We start from the raw sequence: 18650 nt of genomic DNA, 5'->3' as shown, positions 1-18650 counted from the left end.
AGTGCATTACTGCTGGGTACCACAGACCCTACAGGCGTTGTGAATTTCACGTGCTAAATGCCGTTACTGGCAGAAGCTGCACAAAGTTAATATTGATGAAGAGGAAAAGAGAGACTTTTCAATAAGAATAAAGGTGCTGTTATACTCCCAGTTCCAGGTGCAGTCTCCCTTATCATCCCAAACGCAGTCCCAAGCTACTAATGTGCAGAGATGTTCATCCCCTGTACCCTTTAGTCAGAGTGGCAAAACACGAAGGGTTCTATCATTAACACCCGTGCAATGGCGCGCCGTTTGAGGTACACTATTGCCATTTCACGTTCAGAGAAAGCCCATTTGAAACCAGTGAAACAAGATTTTCTAGATAAAAGCGTACTGTTTCAACAAGAGACTCTTCCCCAAATTTACATTTAGGAATACCTGAAATTTGTCTAGAAACATGCCGTTTGATTTTTGCTTCCTAATCACAAATCTCTCTTGAGCTGCTCGGTTTGCTGTTGCAATACTGAACGGTGCGGCAGTACCGAACCGTGCGCGCGTCTGTTACGTTCTTCTGAAACCGATGTAATGAACATACCTGCTCTCCATCGCTGTCTTCACTACTGCTAAGTTTTAAGTCATCTTTCAACATACTAAGCAAAAGGGAGAAAGTGAGACAAGTTTTTCCACGTACTTTAATTACTTTCAAAGCATTCTTCTACATTTCAACACGCTATTGTTTATACTACAAAGCAGGCTGCGTGGGTGAAATCCACAAGATACCATTCTAACAGTTCATGTTTAGGAATGGTGAGTTAAGTCATTCTTTAGAGAAGAATAAGCATTCTAGTACTCGACTCCTTAGTCCGTTCTGTTAAATTTAGAAAGGAAATTCGACACATTTTACTAACGTGGGAGGAGCTAACATGCACATTCAGCTTCTTATACACAATGGCCAAGAATACCGTTTTAAATAGCGTCAAGCAAGCTAACCCTAGTGGCTCTTTCCTGTCTCGTGGCAACAGTGCAACTGTTCTAAGCAGTAATTATTTTATTATTATTCAAGGCCATAATTATTTATGGTAGTCAGACATACACACACTATTTCACAATACTGAAAATATGCGAACACACTGAAAACATCAAGCAGGGAACAGGGCCTTTGTGCTTATTGAAAAACACCTTTGATTACAAAAATAAAACATCTTACTCTGTCTGGTTCGATTCACATCTGGAGAAAGAAAACGAGAAAGAATTAAAAGTCTAATACTTGTGACCATCACACTATAGCTGTTCTACTGATGATCTGAAAAGAAACAGCCTCTAGGATCTAGTTCCTGAAACGTTTTTTCATTGCTAGCCTTTTCCAAAAGGCGCATCTATCTCCTTTTTTACGTTTTTCTGACCAGATCACAATCACTTTTTAAAAAAAATTATTTAAAACTATTGTAAATGTATTGTCACAGTAACCATCTTCTCAACTTTCTTCTTATGCATCCCAGTTCAGCACATGTCCAATGCTACCTCTTGTTCCTAGATGTTCTCACATTCCCCAGCTTTGGAAATAGCCCAGTTCCTTCCTAGCTGTCTATACTGCTATCACAAAAGCAAAGCCCAAGGGTGGACTCCTATTCCCACCACTTGTTGAACTGGCTGCATAGAGCACCTTCTTAAATCACACGTTTTTGGGAAACTGACTGTAAGCCTAAAATAACTGAGGGGATTTTATTTTTGTGCTAGTCCCCTCCCATAGGTTGTGTCTTTTTAATCTTGCTCATACTGTAACGCGTGCACAGACAAGCAGAAGATCTAAACTGCATTTTGTGATTGCATCACAACAAATCTTAACTTAGAATACCAAGTTTTCAGAATCTACGACCATTTTCATTCATTAAACATACAACCAGCTGGTAAACATTTGCTTTCGTGGATATATTTGTTTGGAAACAATCTTTTAACAGCACATAATTTATTTTCAGGTATGTGAAAGGTGGGCTATAGCCATCTACAATATTCCAGTTGCTTTTTAGCGTTTCTTCCAGTTACACGATTGACAAAGTAAAACGTTGGGTCTGTGCGCATAACTACTAGGAATGTTTGCCAGTCAGCCGAGACACCGAGTAGAATAAACTTCACTCGATCCCAAGCACAGCTTGCCATCTCCTCCCATCCCGTCTATTTGTACATCCCCTACACGCTGCTCCCAGCTGACTGCTCTGCAACGCACATGGTTGGTCAGTCCCGTCCCATCCTGCCCATTCTCGCATGCTGGGACCTTTCTGGTTCACAAGGTAGTACCGAGGTCCAAACCCTTCACACCTAGTCTGACAACCGACAAGAAAACAGGGGAACGGAAAGGCGGCACCATGCATTTGGTATTCACTCCCATGGGCCGTATTTGGTCTACTTAAAAATTATCCCCTTTTTCTGCCAGTCAAGGAGAAGTATACGGAAGAGTCTGGGCAAGAACTGACACCTTCTAGCAAAAGAAACAGCTATTTTCCAAGTCTCTTAAAATTCAACTGTTGTTTGAGAAACGTTTTCTCAACAGCCACTTACGATTTGGATTGATGACCATTGGATGTTTTTGATGAAGGATTGTATCGTTCTAGAAGAAGAAAAAAAATGCACTTTTGAAAACTCCGCCAGCAAAATAAGTCATTCCCAAGCTGCCAGAAGTACACAGTCTTCGATACGAGAAAGTAGTAACTAGCGAACACCAGGTACAGTCTCCCACGGACGGAAGGGGTGAGTGGATGCAGAGGCAAAATACTAAATACAGCAAATAATTTAATCAAGAAAATCTAACAAATTATTTAAATCATTGCTGTCCAAACCAATACGGGCTTAATTTGTTATTAATGGTGTGAAAAACTGGTTTGCTTCTATCAAGACTAATCTATTGCCATCCACGTGCAGGAGACGGGATACAAATCAGCACGCCAGGCTCTGACTCGTTTCAGCATCCCTACGTAGCTTTAGAGAGACTGAGCAACCTTTAGATCCAGAAATCAAACTCAGAAACCGATTCTTACAATAGGAATACATAGTGACACAATCTGCTTTTCACCTTTGGGGGCGTTTTCCTTGCCTTTTCTTTAATTCTGGCAGCAAATTGCGTAGTTCAACAGAAACAAGAACTGAGGCTGTTAAAAGTTTCCCAGAAAATTCAACCGGGAGTTCGAAACTGGTTTTGTGTTTCGACTAACCTTGCCTCTCTGTTTACACACCTAAAGATCAGTTGTTCCTATAACGTAAGTCTACGGTTTAGCATTATAGAATTAAGCTTTAATTTGTTTCCTTAATTCCCCACTGTATCAGGTGTTTAGATTAAGCTGCTTGCGAATACCTAAGAATAAACCATTCTTCTTTTACTATTTAATCTGTTTAATCACTTCGAGAGGGAGTGGAAAGACTTTTGGAAGGTAACAGCACAAATTTAATTCAATTTTCAAATTCAATATTCAAAACAACAATACAATTAAGGAAAAATAAAAGCTGCTTTTGTCTAAAATCTGAAAACGCACTGTGGGACAAGAAATTCAAGGATATTGTTAAGCACGTTACTATGTAAGGTCTTGACCAGTTCTCTCTCTCTTGATTTTAAAATGACAAAGTGAAAACGAACAGTGAAATTGGAATGTGCTTTTTCTACTGAAATATAAACATAAGCACAGATTTGGTTTCTAATATGTTCCCCAGCAGGGATTTGCATTTTTTAAAGGCTGTTTTGTTTCTCAGCTATTTTCAATTAGATCAACCAAGGAAGCGTTTTTTAAAAAATTAGAAACATGACAAATTGAAAAACACATATTTTTTTTTTTTGTAGAAGACAGTAACAACCTTGCAACTCAGTCATAACTTTCTAGATCTCAACAAAAAAATGTGGAAGAAAATCAAGCAATTGTTTCATAGGTTAAAACTTGCGAAGGTGCAGAAAATCTTAGACTCCATCCTATGACCAGTCTGGAAAATCTCATTCTCTAAAGAAGTATGACATACCAAAAACACTGAATCACAACAAAAACATTAAACACATTACAGGAAGTTTAATATACTTACTCTGTTCTCCAGTGCCAAAACTGGACTGTTGAGACTCCTAAGGGAATAAAAAAAATCACAAGTGTTTTTTTCACTGGGAATTTTAATGTATCAAACCCCATGCTGTAAGCAAGATACTCTTTCCAATTAAAGGATGGCACCGAACCTCTAAAAAAGGGGAAAAAAACCTAACAACAACCCAGAAAGAGCGATTGTGTGTCTGGGCGCCAGCTCCGCTCCCCAGCCCCGCGGGCAGAGCCAGCACGGGGAAGGAGTGCTTCACGCTCCTCTTCCTCAGCTCAGCTCAGCTCTCCTCTCCCACCCGCTCCCCTCTCAGAAGGGCCATGTCCAGCTGTACTACGCCATAGCGCACGCTCCAAAATCCCCATGTAACTTCCATAGATCCCATCCGCATGTATGTTTAGCACGGAGAGGAAGCGTTCAGTATGTTTTTTCGTTATCTTCCTTCGACACGGAAAAGCTCAGCTGCTAGTTTTATGTATTTTCCTTCAAATTCTTTTCTCTTTTCCAGACACACACAGCATCACGGTGGACGAGCAATGAGTACAGTAACAACCTATCAAGAAAAAAAATTGTCCATTGGGCTCCTTTGTAGCGGAGACATCGAAACTCAAAATCCGAAGGGCTCTGCACACGCTGCCCAAAGCCCCTTCTCGGCACGGCGCCCACCAGCCCTGGGAAAGGCAGGCAGACCCAGCTGGCAACACGTCCTTCCTCCCCCCAAGGCCAGATCTCATGGAATCACACAATCCATTTGTCCAAAAGCCAATAAACAACATGCAACTTCTTTTGAGATATGACAAATCTGTTATCTATAAATGCAGAAAGATGAAGCCTTGCAAATTTTAGCGCTTGCATGATCTTCAGCAGGGCCGTTCCAGAAAACCCAATTCTGACACCCAAGACATAGTAGTTATAAATTTTTGTTCTAACGAACAAATATGCAGAGGCTACAGAGTTACTGAAAACCTACTTCCAGGCTAGACTGCCATTTTAAAACAGGACCTTCCTGACCTCGTTTTAAAATGAGGGCAAATGCTGGCCCTACAAATAAAAATTGAAAATATTTGACTTGATTCATAAAGTTATATACAAACATTTTACTTGGATGCTCTGGCAATGGCAAACCAGAACTACAACTCAACAACAAACTCCAGGGTTTTTTGCATACCTGTGAACCAGTCTTCCCAAACAGCCATGGCAGTGATGCGCAGCAGTTATATACACAGTTCACAAAATTTAACTTTTTAAACACACAGAAGCTTTACAGAGCAAAGCATACTTGGCTATTTCTGATTTCCCTTAACTTTTTATTTCAAAAGCGAAAGCACTCGCAATGACGCACTGAACAGCATTTTGTTGATAGGGAACTCTTGATATGAAACTTTCCTTGTAAGGTGTTTCAAATACCTCTAATATTTACTAATTGCAAGAAAGGAAGGGACAATGAAAACAAAATTAACTTATGTTTAAAGCACAAAGCGAAGATGAAGTTGGAGAGAAGCCTTGTGACTTCAGCAGAAAGCAACAGCCACACTTCCTTCAAAGGCAAAACTGATTTTTATCTTTCACGTAGGTACGAGGAGCGCAAGTGTGATTCCCCGATTGCCTTTGTCCACTGTCAGCTCAGACAAGTGAAAAAAAGAAGTGAAGACCACACAGTAATCAGACACCGCATCTACAGAGCAACTGCGCTGGGGCGAGCGCAAGATGAGGAACCGGCACCCCTTCTTACCGACACGCGTATCGCAAATTCCGCAGAAAGCACCTGCCTCGTCGCTCACTTCAACTTCCTATTTCTAAGGCATAGTGCAGTCTTTCAGTTAAGGGCACTTTAACGAGGTCTTATGTTCAAATGCACAACTTTTTCCAACTCTCTTGCCACCTATTATGTCTGAATACGTATTTCTTTAAGAAACTCGGAGATTAAAAAAAAAAAAAGCTATACTTTCAACTCCGAAGTTATTTAGAGCAGTATCTTCTAAAGGTCTACTTCAGAAAGAAGACATTAAAAACAACTTAGAGGAAGGAAACCCTTTTAACCCAAGTATAATAGACTGCTGAGGTTAGATAGTGAAGACGCTCAAGCGGGAAACAAAATCGCAGGTTGCACTCAGACACAAGAACTGCGGCGAGAAAACCCCTGGCCAGCGGGCTCCAACGGCAGCCGGTACCGACTCCTCGGCTGTAGGTTCCCGGTTCGGCTGTAGTCCCGGCTGCGGTGGATGGGACACGCTTCCATTTAATGTTTGAAATCTCGGGTCAGATCTCCTTTTTATTTCTCGGGAGAAAGTTTCTGTATTAGAGCAGAGGGAGGGAGCTGGGGCTGCCTCCTGGGGGGCTCCCGCCCAGGGCAGCTGCCTGGGAGCCTGGGACAGAGCCCGCCTCCAGACCACCCCACAGGTACGCGGGTACAGAAACTGCCAACCGCGCTTTGACGTGGAAAAACTTCCACCCTCTGAGAAACAGCTGGGGGGTTTAATATCTTTTCCAAACATGCCAGTACTTTTGGAGTTTTTGACTGCGAGCCCATGGCTTCAAAAGTTACATAGGATAAAGTTAGGGAGTGTTAGGTCACTGGATAACATTTGTATCAAGGCTCAGGAATCTACTTTTTTTTTTTTTTCATAGCATCCACAAAACTTTCCCTGACCTATTTTCATGAAGTTTTATCTTCTGATTCAAAGACTTCCTGATAATTATTAGATATATTTATAGTAAACGCAGAGAGGGCCCCGGTCAGGAGCCTGGGTCCCTTCGAGCTACTCACTATCCGCACATAGGGAAAATCACTTTATCCCAACAGTCTTACCAATAGAACTGACTGGTCCACCGAAGGGAGCTTAATTTTACGTGCGCAGGCAAAACATACCAATCTTCTGCACACAAGAGGAATGCTGTGAAACACTGCAGCATATTACTTCTAAATAGATCGAGCGCAGTATTAAAGACAACAAGCTTTCCTCAAACAGTACTGCTCGATTAAAGTAAACCACTGTTTTGTTTTGTTTTCTGCGTTCTGCTCTGGGCCCAGGCTGCGCAGGCCTATGGCTCGCTAACTCGTTGGAATTCTGAGAAGATCCCGCTGCCAAGAATGACAGAGGGGAGAAGGCAGAGGAAATTATAGGCTTTGGATGCAGAGAGAGAAGTTGACAAAGTTCCACGGCTAAGATGCGCAGCCACAAAATAAAAAAGCTGGCGAAAAGTCAAAAGACTCAGAGCAGCCATAAATGGAATTTTTTGCAAACCGGGTGAAGAAACACAATCCAGGTCAATAGGTTCAAAAAAACACAACCTACCTTTTTGTTCTAACATCAAGAAGACTGTGCAATCTTTTGTAGCTTCTCTCTGCGTCACAAAGACACATGTATCCCTGCACACCTTCTTTCTTCCCAGGCTGAGTCAAATACCAGAGAAACACACAAACAAGCGGTTCTAGCAACCCCACCATCAAGTATGAGCTGAGAGAGTCGGGGGTGTTCAGCCTGGAGAAGAGAAGACTCCGGGAGACCTTACAGCAGCTTCCCAGTATCTGAAGGGCGCCTACAAGAAGGCTGGAGGGGGACTTTTTACAAGGGCATGGAGTGATAGGACGAGGGGGAATGACTTCAAACTGGAAGGGGGGAGATGAGATTAGATATGAGGAAAAAAGTTTTCACTATGGGGGCGGTGAGCCCCTGGCGCAGGGTGCCCCGAGCAGCTGTGGCTGCCCCATCCCTGGGGGTGTTCAAGGCCGGGTTGGACGGGGCTGGGAGCGACCTGGGCTGGGGGGAGGTGGCCCTGCCCGGGGCAGGGGGTGGAACTAGATGGTCTTTAAGGTCCCTTCCAACCCAAACCATTCAATGATTCTATGAAGTATGCTGAAAAGTGTGTGAAGGGACAACACCTCCCCAAAGGTTCAGTCAAAGCAGTGGAATAAGTACCCTTGTTGATGAGGAGAGGCGTGGAATTTCTTGCTTTATTATAAAAAGGTAAGATTTATTTCCAAGTTCACAGTTTTATGGAACATAGGAAATAAACCCCGACTAAAGGTAATATAAAGATTAATACTGATCTAGCTGATCATTATAATGTTAAGAAAGTAGACGACGACATTTGTTTCTAGATATACCTTCAGAAGAAGAGCTGAGAACTGTACAGTGTGTTCTACACCTTCAGCTCACCGGAGAGAAGCAAGCAAGACGCAGAGAGACAGGAACGCAAGGCAGAGGGAGATGACGACAGGACTGCCCACAGCTCTGGGGTATCTCGCCAGGATGAGAACCTGAACTGTCCAACCTCGCACCAGCCTGCGGGAGTTTTGTGGGTGTGCACTTACAACACAGGACCTGGAAACTTTGGCCAAAAAAGGTGATGTCAAAGCATTCACATAAGACGATCTGTTTAGACAGCTTACGTTAGAGACCTCAGTGAGAAAGTCTTCTTAAAATACTTCACTGTTCTGTTATGAGGAGCAATTTGGATCAAACAAGAAACTGATAGCAGCAAGTGGTGCTCTGGAACAGCAGTCTGGTCAGGAAAAGTGTACTCTTCATTATTATGAAGGTAACTTTTAAAGGATGAACAGCGTAATTTCTTCACTCTGAAGTTATGCCAAATGAGGGGTGGAGTACCCCAATCCATTTCAGAGATATGTTGAGTCTGGAGAAAAATTATATCGTCGAGTTACATCTTTTACTGGTAATCAGTAGATACAGGAAACAAACCACGAATTCTTGAATGAGTCAGCTATCGCAAGCTGAACTGTACTTGCTAAAGTTGCTACCCGCAGCTATCTACCCTGCCTATCTCCACCCTGCCTACCCAGCAGCTCCCGAGACGCTGCAGACTGCGGGGCTGTGTCTCACGGCAAACAACAGCCAGCGCCAGTCGGCCTTGAAAGCCTGCAGCCGGCGCTGCCGGAGCCAGCCTCGGGGCAGGGAGCGAGCAGCTGAGCGAGAGAACTCCCTCCTCAGAGCTGTCAGCTCAAGCAGGTCTCCTAGAAACGTGCCCTGTGCTGTCAAACGCGGCAGAGAGCCACTGATTTCTCTTTAGAATTAATAGCTTAAACACTTCAGGAGCTATTAACTATATGGGAGGTTAGGAAGAGATCTTTCAGAACAGAAGATGGGATGATTTCTTTAGCAAAACATCCCATTTTCAACCTGGTTTAATATTTTGGTAATTGAGAATATAATATCGAATAGAACTATTACTAGACTTCAAAATTCTGAGAAAAAAAATCAGTTTATGCAGAAAATTACATTTACATTTCTTAGCATTTACCAGCCAGTCTCCGTTGCTTTGCTAGATGGAGGTAAACACAACGCTTGTTTGCTTCTACAGAAAATGGTGCGAAGCGTTTCCCTAGTAGGGGAAAAAGGCTCAACGGCATTTTCAAGCTTCAGAAATACCCTGAAGGAGGTTTGAATATATGAAACAAAAATTAAAAAGTAAAAGGCAAGCTATATTATAGACATCTTTGCGGACTGCTCTGTGTGTGTAAACCAGAGGAAAAACGATGACAGACATTCTTCATAAGGCCACTGCTGACAAATGTTGTTGTGAAGCAAGATAAAGAGATACAAAGCGCTGAAACAAACCCAGAACTATACAGAATTGAATATGAGAGAGTTGCAAAATCCTGAGCTTTAATAGGAGTTGCTCTTTCACCAGCATTCAGTATTTGACTACAGGACTGACCTTTGTTGGGAAAGGAAATTTTGAGGGTTCGGTTTTGCATGGTGTATGAATAGCAGTCAGCGGAGGAGGCCAGGAATGGGTCATCTCCTGCAACCAGAACAAAAGGGAGAAGCTAGTAACAAAATTAAAGCAAAGATTTCAAGTTACAATCTTCATTCAAACGGTAACCCTGTCTCTCAATTTTCAGTTCATTGTCCACACTTCACTAAGCTTTATATTAAAACCTTAATTTCCCAAATGTGTAACAAAGATTTTACACACAAACCTAAATCTTAGATTATTACCCATGAGAACAGATAGTTAAAACATAGTAACAAGCAGAAAGGCATAAATCAATAAAATTGGTTGGCCTGGTGATTGCAGACTGTGAAGAGCACGTGTAGGAGGATACGGGGTAGAAAGAACAATCCCAGGAATAAGCAGCCTATAAAGTTTGGGGGGAAAGGGGAAAATCAAATGCCTGAAGCTGGAAAGAAAGTGCCTTGTATTCTCTCAGAGCACCTCCGAGGGCCACGGAAGGCAAATGGTAAGCTGGGGGAACGCTCCGGGGGAATGGATGACTCCTTTGTGATGGCAGCCGTACGGCCAGGGGATGACACGAGGGGTAAAATACTTGAGAAAATAACCTAGGTAGAAGAGAAGGGAAAGTTTTGCCACGGGGTAGCAAAAAATTACTATAATCTAAAAAGATGCCTGAATATAAGGGCTGTATTTTGATGGAAGAAATGGGTGAGTCTGGTTCGGTTAACGGGGAGGTGGCCTATAACCGGAATGCAGTGAGGATGCCCAGCGGGCGATGTGCACACCCAGCAATGCCCAGTGCCCAGCTCGCACACGCCTCTGCTGCCAGGTTTCCCCGGTCCACCTGCGCTAGAGGGGTAATTGAAGAGCCCTCCTGTAACGACTTGCAGCCAAGTCAATTTAAAAGGCACTAATCGACTGCAGAGTGCTTTCCACCTCCTTAGTAATGTTTGTATGTTCAACAAATCAGTTACGAACAAAAGCACAGGGAACTTACTTTTAGAATTTCATCCACGCAGCTCACATCACCAGATGCTGATGCCTACAAATCAAAGCTCAAGATTAATGTCTCCTAAAGCAAGTTTTCCTTAAAAGAGCCCAGGGGCTAGAAATAGTTAAAAAAGCCTTCAATCCTTATCATGATTCATATGGACTCTATATAGATACAAACGGACCTTGCTAATTCTTTTCAGCAACATTAATTTGAATATCAGATAGATCCATATTTTTACGGTATGAGTCACATCCAGTTATGAAAAGCAAATACATGAGATCTATAAAACTGCCACAACAGTCTCTTACTTGTCACCTGACAGTTACAGACCATAGGCAGTCAGTGGTATTAAAAACTTCTAAAGAGAAAGAGAATCCTAGCGTCCAATCATTTCCTGGAAGAAGCCACTGGATAATATCTGAATTCAAATGCGTGACCGTGAATATACAGTAATGACAAACTGCATTATGAAGTAAAACATACATTACAGCATGAATCTAGAAGCAGCAATAATTATGAAACTATGAATCTTCTTCACCCCTGACCGCTACAAGCGGAAAGGAAGCACAGCTACTATACGATTCACTGCATCAGCATTAGCATGTCAAGTCTTCACTACTAAGAAGATAGTTTATTTTTAAATTTCCTTACCTGTGTCCTGGACCTTATTTTGCTATTTGTTGAAAACCCAGGAACAAATGCTTTTCGCTAACTACCACGATTCAAGCAGTTAAATAGGAGATGCAATGACATTTTATTATTAAGAAAGGCACTCTCCTTGTAAGCGAGCTGTAGTCCAAGTCTGCGTCTTAATGATTCGGGAATTACCAAACTACTAAAAGGTGTTAACCCTACACTATTTTGTATCCAGCATACCCGACACAAATTCTGAAGCCTGTTCCATTTGGTGTGCTTTAGGGTTAGCTTATTTTCCCCAGGTGAAGGTATAATAATCACATCTAGTAATTGCTACACACTTCAAAAGAAAATCTGATATATGCAGATAGTATCACTAGTCTAAGACAACATGGCTCCCAGTAATGGCAATATACGTATCCCGTTTGTCAAAATATTTGTGAAGATCCTACTATTTTACTAACTTCTGACTATGGAAACGCTCTATGAAAATTAGCCTCTCTGGGTTACGTTAGCCTTTCTGAATGTCTCATAGCCTTTGTTTAATAAAAATCACAGTATCCACATGGAAGAAGCAGAAGGAAAAAATAATTTCTTTTGTACATTCCCCAGTCAAAATACAGGTCTTCACTGCATACATTTAAGATGCTCTGCGTAACAAAAAAAAAAAAAACACACCAGTGTTTACTAAAAACTAGATTTTGGTTATGTAGATTGGGATTTTAAAGAAGCTGGAAAATCCCAGCCCAAAGGGACTTACGTGGAAGGAGCCAGGAATCAGACAGCAACTTACATCTAGTGGTTGAGAAGGTATTTTCAGCTTGGTTAGATGTGCTTTGCTGCTAGGCTTCAGCTCATTCACGCTGCTGCTGTGAGTCTGACTGCTGTAGTGTTCGGAGGATAACTTTGGTTCCATGGATTCCTGTCCATCCATTGGCCTGACGTACGCAGTGGGTTTCTGTAACATTGAACTGGACTTGGACATTAGTGAAGGTGGAAAAGACTGATTAGAGTGTTGTCCACTTGAAAATGAGGGTACACGGGAGGGAGAGTCCCAGTTGGCATCAGGATCCCGGGGAGATTTTGAACGTTGATGTTCTTTGCTGTGGTGATCGTTTCCATGGGATCTCGAATGGCTGGAGCTCAATGAAGAAACAGCAGATGGTTTTCCAGGGCTGGAAGAACGGGGTTTGGAGTGTTCGGACCCATGCTGGCTTTTTTTGCGGCTGCTGCTGCTACTGTACGAGTCACGGTCATGCCTCTGGCCACTACTGCTAGTGTTATTGCCACCGCCACGCTGACTACTATGTCCGCTCTGTAAACCCGAGGACCGTTTCTGAGATTGGGAGGAAGTGCTAGGTGCGGGTCCTACCGGAGTCCATTTGCTGCTCTGGTGCGAGCTAGCGTTATGTCTCTGATCACCAAAGAAACTTTGGTTTGATTTTTCATCTGGCGTCGATGGTACGGTTGGTTTGGGAATTCCAACAAGCTTTTGTAGCGATCTGTCTCCTATAAGATCCTTCATTTCATCATAATTACCAAGCATGCTCTGAATACGACTAGACAACTTGTCTTCTTTGCTGGTCTGTGAAAATAATTTTAGAAAAATAATGCTTTAAAAATCACAACTTCACTTTCAGTTAATTGACTTGACAACTACGGCAGTTAATCTACATTTCGGGGCTAAGAACACAGCTAGCATCCAATGTCTTTTTTGCCATTGTTTCCGATTCCCAATTTTCATTCTTAAAGCAGTAATTTATCCCGCTAAAGCATAAGGAAATTATAGGAAATAAGGTATTTCAGCAGCAGGAACAGTTGAAACAGCACTAATCAGTGCTTCAAATAATGCATTGGTGAGCTGGATGCAAGTTAAAAATTGCAGATGCTTACTGTCGCCTTAAAGACTCTCACCCAAAAGACTACACAGAATATATTAGTCTTTAAAAGTTTTAGTTAGCAGTGAAATAAAATCAGCTTAACCTCACCACTGTATGTAATTTTTAATTGGTATTTATACAGGCATAATTCTTGTTGCCAACGAGATTATATATAAGGAAGGGTTCTTTCCTAAACAACCAGTATGTTTTCAAATCAGGTATACTGTATCGTTACCAGTGTATCCCAACCAGCTTTAGTTGACTTCATACACATGGGATTTAGTTATCAAGCACAGTAAAGTGATGGGAGGACAGGAATAAAAAAAACCCAAACATGTCTTAACTTTCTTCCTGCAGGACAGTTTTCAAGCACAACGTTTTACTTCCTGTAAACCAGCTGAAGTTGTGAGAAGGGAAGGGGGTTTATTTCAAAGTGAGTTTTGAGCTACATCATTAAAATCTTAAACGGTACTTTTTTAGCTATCCCAGAATTAGGTTATTTTTTCCAATTCTGTTCAGCAAAACACAGCTGGAAGGAAACCTAGCACAGGCTTAAAGCTGTACAAGATCATAAACAGAGTTAACTCTTTCAAAACAAACTAAAAAAAATAATCAGATACAGTCATAGAATCCTGGAATGGTTAGAGTTGGAAGGGACCTTAGAGATCATCTAGTTCCAACCCCCTGCACTGGGCAGGGACACCTCCTACTAGACCAGGCTGCTCAAAGCCCCGTCCAACCTGGCCTACAATCTACTGGCCTACTTGTTAAAGCTGACAATTCTATCATATCAGGCATTTCAGCATTTAAAATTAATCTTCTACTTAAACATTCTCTTTCTGAACTTACCCAGGTCAGGGTTACATTGACTGAAGGTTAGAAAGTTTAGTGACAGGCTAACGCATCCCAAAAAAAAAGCAATTTGGCATGACAGAATGGACAATTTAATTGTTTTGAGTCACTATAGCAAAAGCTGAGGAAAGCAAAAAAAACGTTATGGTTTTATCATCCCTTTTCTCACTCCCTCCAAAGCAGCCCCTCCTTCGTAAGCATTATTAGAAACGTGCCAGCAGAGCTGGTTAGTAACTGTCCACCCTTATTCTCAAGCTCTGCTTAAATACTTTGTGGACATAAGAGCCATGGATCTAAAAGGAACACAGATAAAAATAAATTTAAGATACGAATTTGCGTACAACTTCTGCTATAAAAACTGCATTTGTAAGAACTGCATAAACTCACAACTTTGTATGGTTCAGCAAAGAGAGGAGAGTTAGCTGGAAAGGCTTCTTCACCCTGTTGAATTTCTTGATTTCGCCTTTCCCTTTCTTTCATACGCAGCACATTCCGGTCTTCACGGTTCATGTTGCTATGAATAAAAAAAATAATTTCTGATCACAGAAGGAAACGAGGAGGGATCAGGCGCCCACAGTGAGCCCCTGTGCCTGTGGGGCCCCAAGAGCGATCTCGGTTAGGAACCCCCTGCTGACTCTAACTCCTCAAAACTGAGAAGACGTTTGTCCAATTTAAGACACCTCAGACTAAAAGGACTACAACCCAGACTCTACAGCTACCTCCTAACAGGGAAAGTTCATGCAGGAATAAAAAAAATGGCAAAAATCCACAAAGTCCTCAGGCAAGTAACTATTTCAAACCATTTCACCTGCTTGAATCATTTAGCTATTTCAACCCACGCGGTACATCTCCCATTCATTTCTAAAATACTTTTGCTCCTCCACATCCCCCAAATGTTCTGTAATTTTACTCTCTTATCCCCCCACCCATCCAGTGCCTGACTTCTACTGTAGATTTGGGGTTATTTTTGCTGCTGACGTACCTTTATTGGCACCCTTTCTCCAACATACTCTAACCTCGAGCTTTGATGTTGTCTCCAGGTCTCCCTTTCTCCGACTCTCAAAAGACATTTCTACTCAGAGCAGTAATTTCAGTGAATTTTTAGCAATATTGCAACTTTTGCCTTAGACCACACAGCGTTCTCCTACTGCAAAAATGCAGATTAAAAAATTGCCTATCTCCCCTCTTACAAATTTTACTTTGCAGTTTGGTCTTGCTGCTTCAGTTACCAGAAATACGTCAAATTGTTGCAACACGCACACAAAAAGAGTTGGAAAAGAGTCGCTTTGAGCTTGATAAAGCACTGGGACTTGATGGAGTAAACAAAGTAAGATGATAAATAAGGTGGTACTAACTCTTCTCACATGTGCTGTACTTCGTATCAAGAGATTTATAAATGTGCCTTACTGATCTGCAAAAAGTACAGCAAGTGCTTCTAGGAAATAAATAATGTTCTTCCACATAATCTGCAGCCTAAAATGAAAATGTCTTGTGCTGAGAGAATTGTTATTTCATGGTTTTAGACAGCTGCCCGGTTGTTAAAAAAAAAAAAAAGCTACAGCATTACTTTGAAAGCTGTACAAAACCAGCTACGGCATTCTAAACCAGATGAATTCAATCGACCACTCAGCTTTTAAAATATCAGCCTTTTCACCTAATAACATTTTAGCCTCTTACTGTAATTCCTTACTCATTTGGCTTCATTTTGTCTACCACTCTGAATATAGTGAAATCTAAGAGGATGCCAAAACCAGAATAAACCCGCAGTGAAAGTTGAAATCTTTGACACTTTTTAAGGTGACGGCTTTGTTGTATTTCCCTGCACTGTAAACAAGGTAAGAGGATTAGCAGAATCCAACCCGACACTGATATCAAGCCTAAGACTATGATAACATTTAAGTTACACGTGAAAAATCACTTTTTTCTGCAGTTAACCTCTAACCAGCTGAACTCAGATGACTGCAAGGGAACATCAAGGCTGGCTACTGAGAGAGACCCGTACACTGGACGGTGGCAAGCAAACCACCTGGACCATTGCGACATTAATGGCAAACTTGTCTTAGAAGTTTGAGGCTTTAAAAGCTTATTCTTCAGACTGCAGCCCAACTTCTTATACATGCAAGACTTAAACAGAGACAAATAGCAGATTTATATAGATACTGATCGGTTAAAGCCAGCTGGAACAGTTTCAATCTATGCCACTTTACTATTAAAGGCAGAACGGGAGGCGAGGAGAGGAGTACCCCATCCTCGAGCAGTTCATTCACATCACCACACTAAGATTGTGCATTATATACAGCTACATATTTAGAAGATTATAATCTTAACTAAGATTTGCACATCCACATTTTACAAATAGAGTGTTAAATATTAACAAAGATCTTTACTACTTTTTACAGATTCAAAACTGTATCACCGTTCACTACAACTCTTGGGACAGAGGGAAAACCCAACATTTGTACCAACACTGTCACGTGAAAGGAAATTTATAGCAAAGATCCACTTGAGAACAGAGTTGGAGCAAACCCAGAGCTGATCTGGCCACACCTGCCAGGTGAATGGAAAATTACTCATCAGAAATACAGCAGCTAAATCACATCTTTTACCACTCCTCTTTTGTAGTTCAGTGAACGATAAATGTCTTCACGGGTAGTCACTTGGGCTGTGTGGGGATTGGATTTAGTGGGGTTTTAATTCTTTTTAATTTTTTACTAGGCAATAGTTGGAAAGTGATTCAAGTTACACTTGTTTGTATCTAATCTTCTAAATCTCTACACAGAGATATTTTAAGTGCCTCCAGTGTGCACACAGCTATTAAAATTACGCTAGCATTAAATGTGTAAATAACTGCAGTTAGTGGGGCTTCCTTAACTCTGGGCTTCAGACAACCTCCCAGTCAAACTCCAAACTTCCACAGCCACGAAATGTAACAGAAAACAAATCTGCCCGAGTTCAGGAAACACAACCAGCGGAGGTACTCTGAAAAGCAGAAGACTAAGGCATGCCTCCTACAGCAACACTGCCAGCAATTAACTGCAGCATAGAGGAAATTGCAAAACTAAGCGTTCAGACCACTTGTAAATGTAACGAACTTTTAAAATCTACTGTCCAAAATTCTACTACTGTGATCACAGTTATGTACTCTTTGCTGGTCCTCAATTTTTTCCGCCCCAAGCCCAAGCGGACACCAGCCCCGTCTCACGCTGGCATAGGAAGCTCCGTTCTCTCCCAGTTCCACCGCTGACTGGTGGGGAAGGAGCTCTGTCCCAGCGCTGCAGAACCAGTCAGAGCTGCACGGAGGCAGAACTGCTTCTCCCTCTCCAATACCCACACCCGCTCCCCAGATTTAAACCTTTTCCCACGAGGTAAGAGAGCCGGGAGCAGCTTGGTGCAGCCGAGCTCCTGCCACCCCCTAGCCCACCCTCCGGGAAAGGGGACGGCATCTCTGCTGCTCCTTCCCTGCACACCAGCCCTGGAAGTGGAAGATGAAGAACATGTTGAGTTGTACCTGCTGCTATCAAGAGGATCCTGCTATAATTCCCCTTTCCCTCATCCCGGGAGACCTGAGCGAAAGCGTGAACGCCCAGGAGGAGCAGAGCCAGGCTAACGGGGACAAAACTAATGCCCCCGCAGCAAGGACCAAAGTCACCTTAATTTCCACATCTGGGGAAAGAAAAGTTCAAAAATTAAAAGAAATCAGAAAACGTAGTCTTTCCAGTTTTAGAAAGTCTAATTCTGCATGGCTTGAGTCGTTATTCCTGCAGCTAGTCAGGCTGTACTTGGCACAGTCCATTTACTGCCTGATTTCACGACACAACTGACTGCTGCAATCTCATGCCTCTTCTCCAGCTCAATACCAAGAGTTGAAAGAGAGCAGGAAATTCAGCAGGCAGTTCACAGAAACTTCTGCCACAAAATTCACTTGTGTGTATTCTTCAACCACTGTTAACTGCCGATCTAGACGTACCGAGCGCACAAACTCATTCAGCGTCATTCGAATCATCCATACCAGAAACACAATTTTCATTTCTCATTCCAACATCTTACTAAATCCTGTTTGGTTCTTCTCTTCATCCTTAATCCAAAAAGGGCATGGCTTTGGCTAGAGTTCACTCAAGCAATCATCATCTTGGACTTTATAACTCGCGTTATGAAATTACAGCGTTGCTGCTGCCCTGCCCACCGGCTGCTGCCTTCATAGAATCAACCATAGGATGGTTTGGGTTGGAAGGGACCTGTAAAGGCCACCTAGTCCAACCCCTCTGCCATGAGCAGGGACGTCTTCAACGAGACGAGGTTGCTCAGAGCCCAGTCCAACCTGACCTGGAATATTGCCAGGGATGGGGCAACTCCCACCACTCTGGACAACCTGGGCCAGGGGCTCACCATCCTCAACGTAAAAAAAAATAAATCTTATTTCTAGTCTAATAGAATATATCTATATCTTCTCCTGCTTCCCACCTCCTGCTCCCTTAGCTCTTGAGTGGGGAGACACGTCCCAGGTATGGGACTTTTGGACCATGTTTTCAGTTTAAAAAAAAAAACAA

At 42.3% G+C, this 18650-nt stretch overlaps 1 protein-coding gene across 1 annotated transcript in view; it reads right to left on the bottom strand.

The window, feature by feature from the left end:
• The window catches only part of AFF4 (ALF transcription elongation factor 4), a 52507-nt gene that overhangs the window by 18801 nt on the left and 15056 nt on the right, over positions 1-18650 (bottom strand). Inside the window, exons 2-9 of the mRNA XM_082490021.1 lie at positions 14491-14617; positions 12165-12956; positions 10739-10783; positions 9721-9807; positions 4039-4075; positions 2536-2584; positions 1187-1207; positions 575-629 (exon numbers count right to left, since the gene is read on the bottom strand). Coding sequence (XP_082346147.1) covers positions 575-629; positions 1187-1207; positions 2536-2584; positions 4039-4075; positions 9721-9807; positions 10739-10783; positions 12165-12956; positions 14491-14613 — 1209 coding nt within the window. The 5' untranslated portion in view covers positions 14614-14617. The remainder of the gene's footprint in view (positions 1-574; positions 630-1186; positions 1208-2535; positions 2585-4038; positions 4076-9720; positions 9808-10738; positions 10784-12164; positions 12957-14490; positions 14618-18650) is intronic.

Source organism: Vanellus vanellus (assembly GCF_965231255.1).
Source record: "Vanellus vanellus genome assembly, chromosome: 13".
Taxonomy (NCBI): domain Eukaryota; kingdom Metazoa; phylum Chordata; class Aves; order Charadriiformes; family Charadriidae; genus Vanellus; species Vanellus vanellus.
The sequence above is the reverse complement of the archived record's forward strand: the minus strand, read 5'-3'. Positions and strand labels throughout refer to the sequence as shown.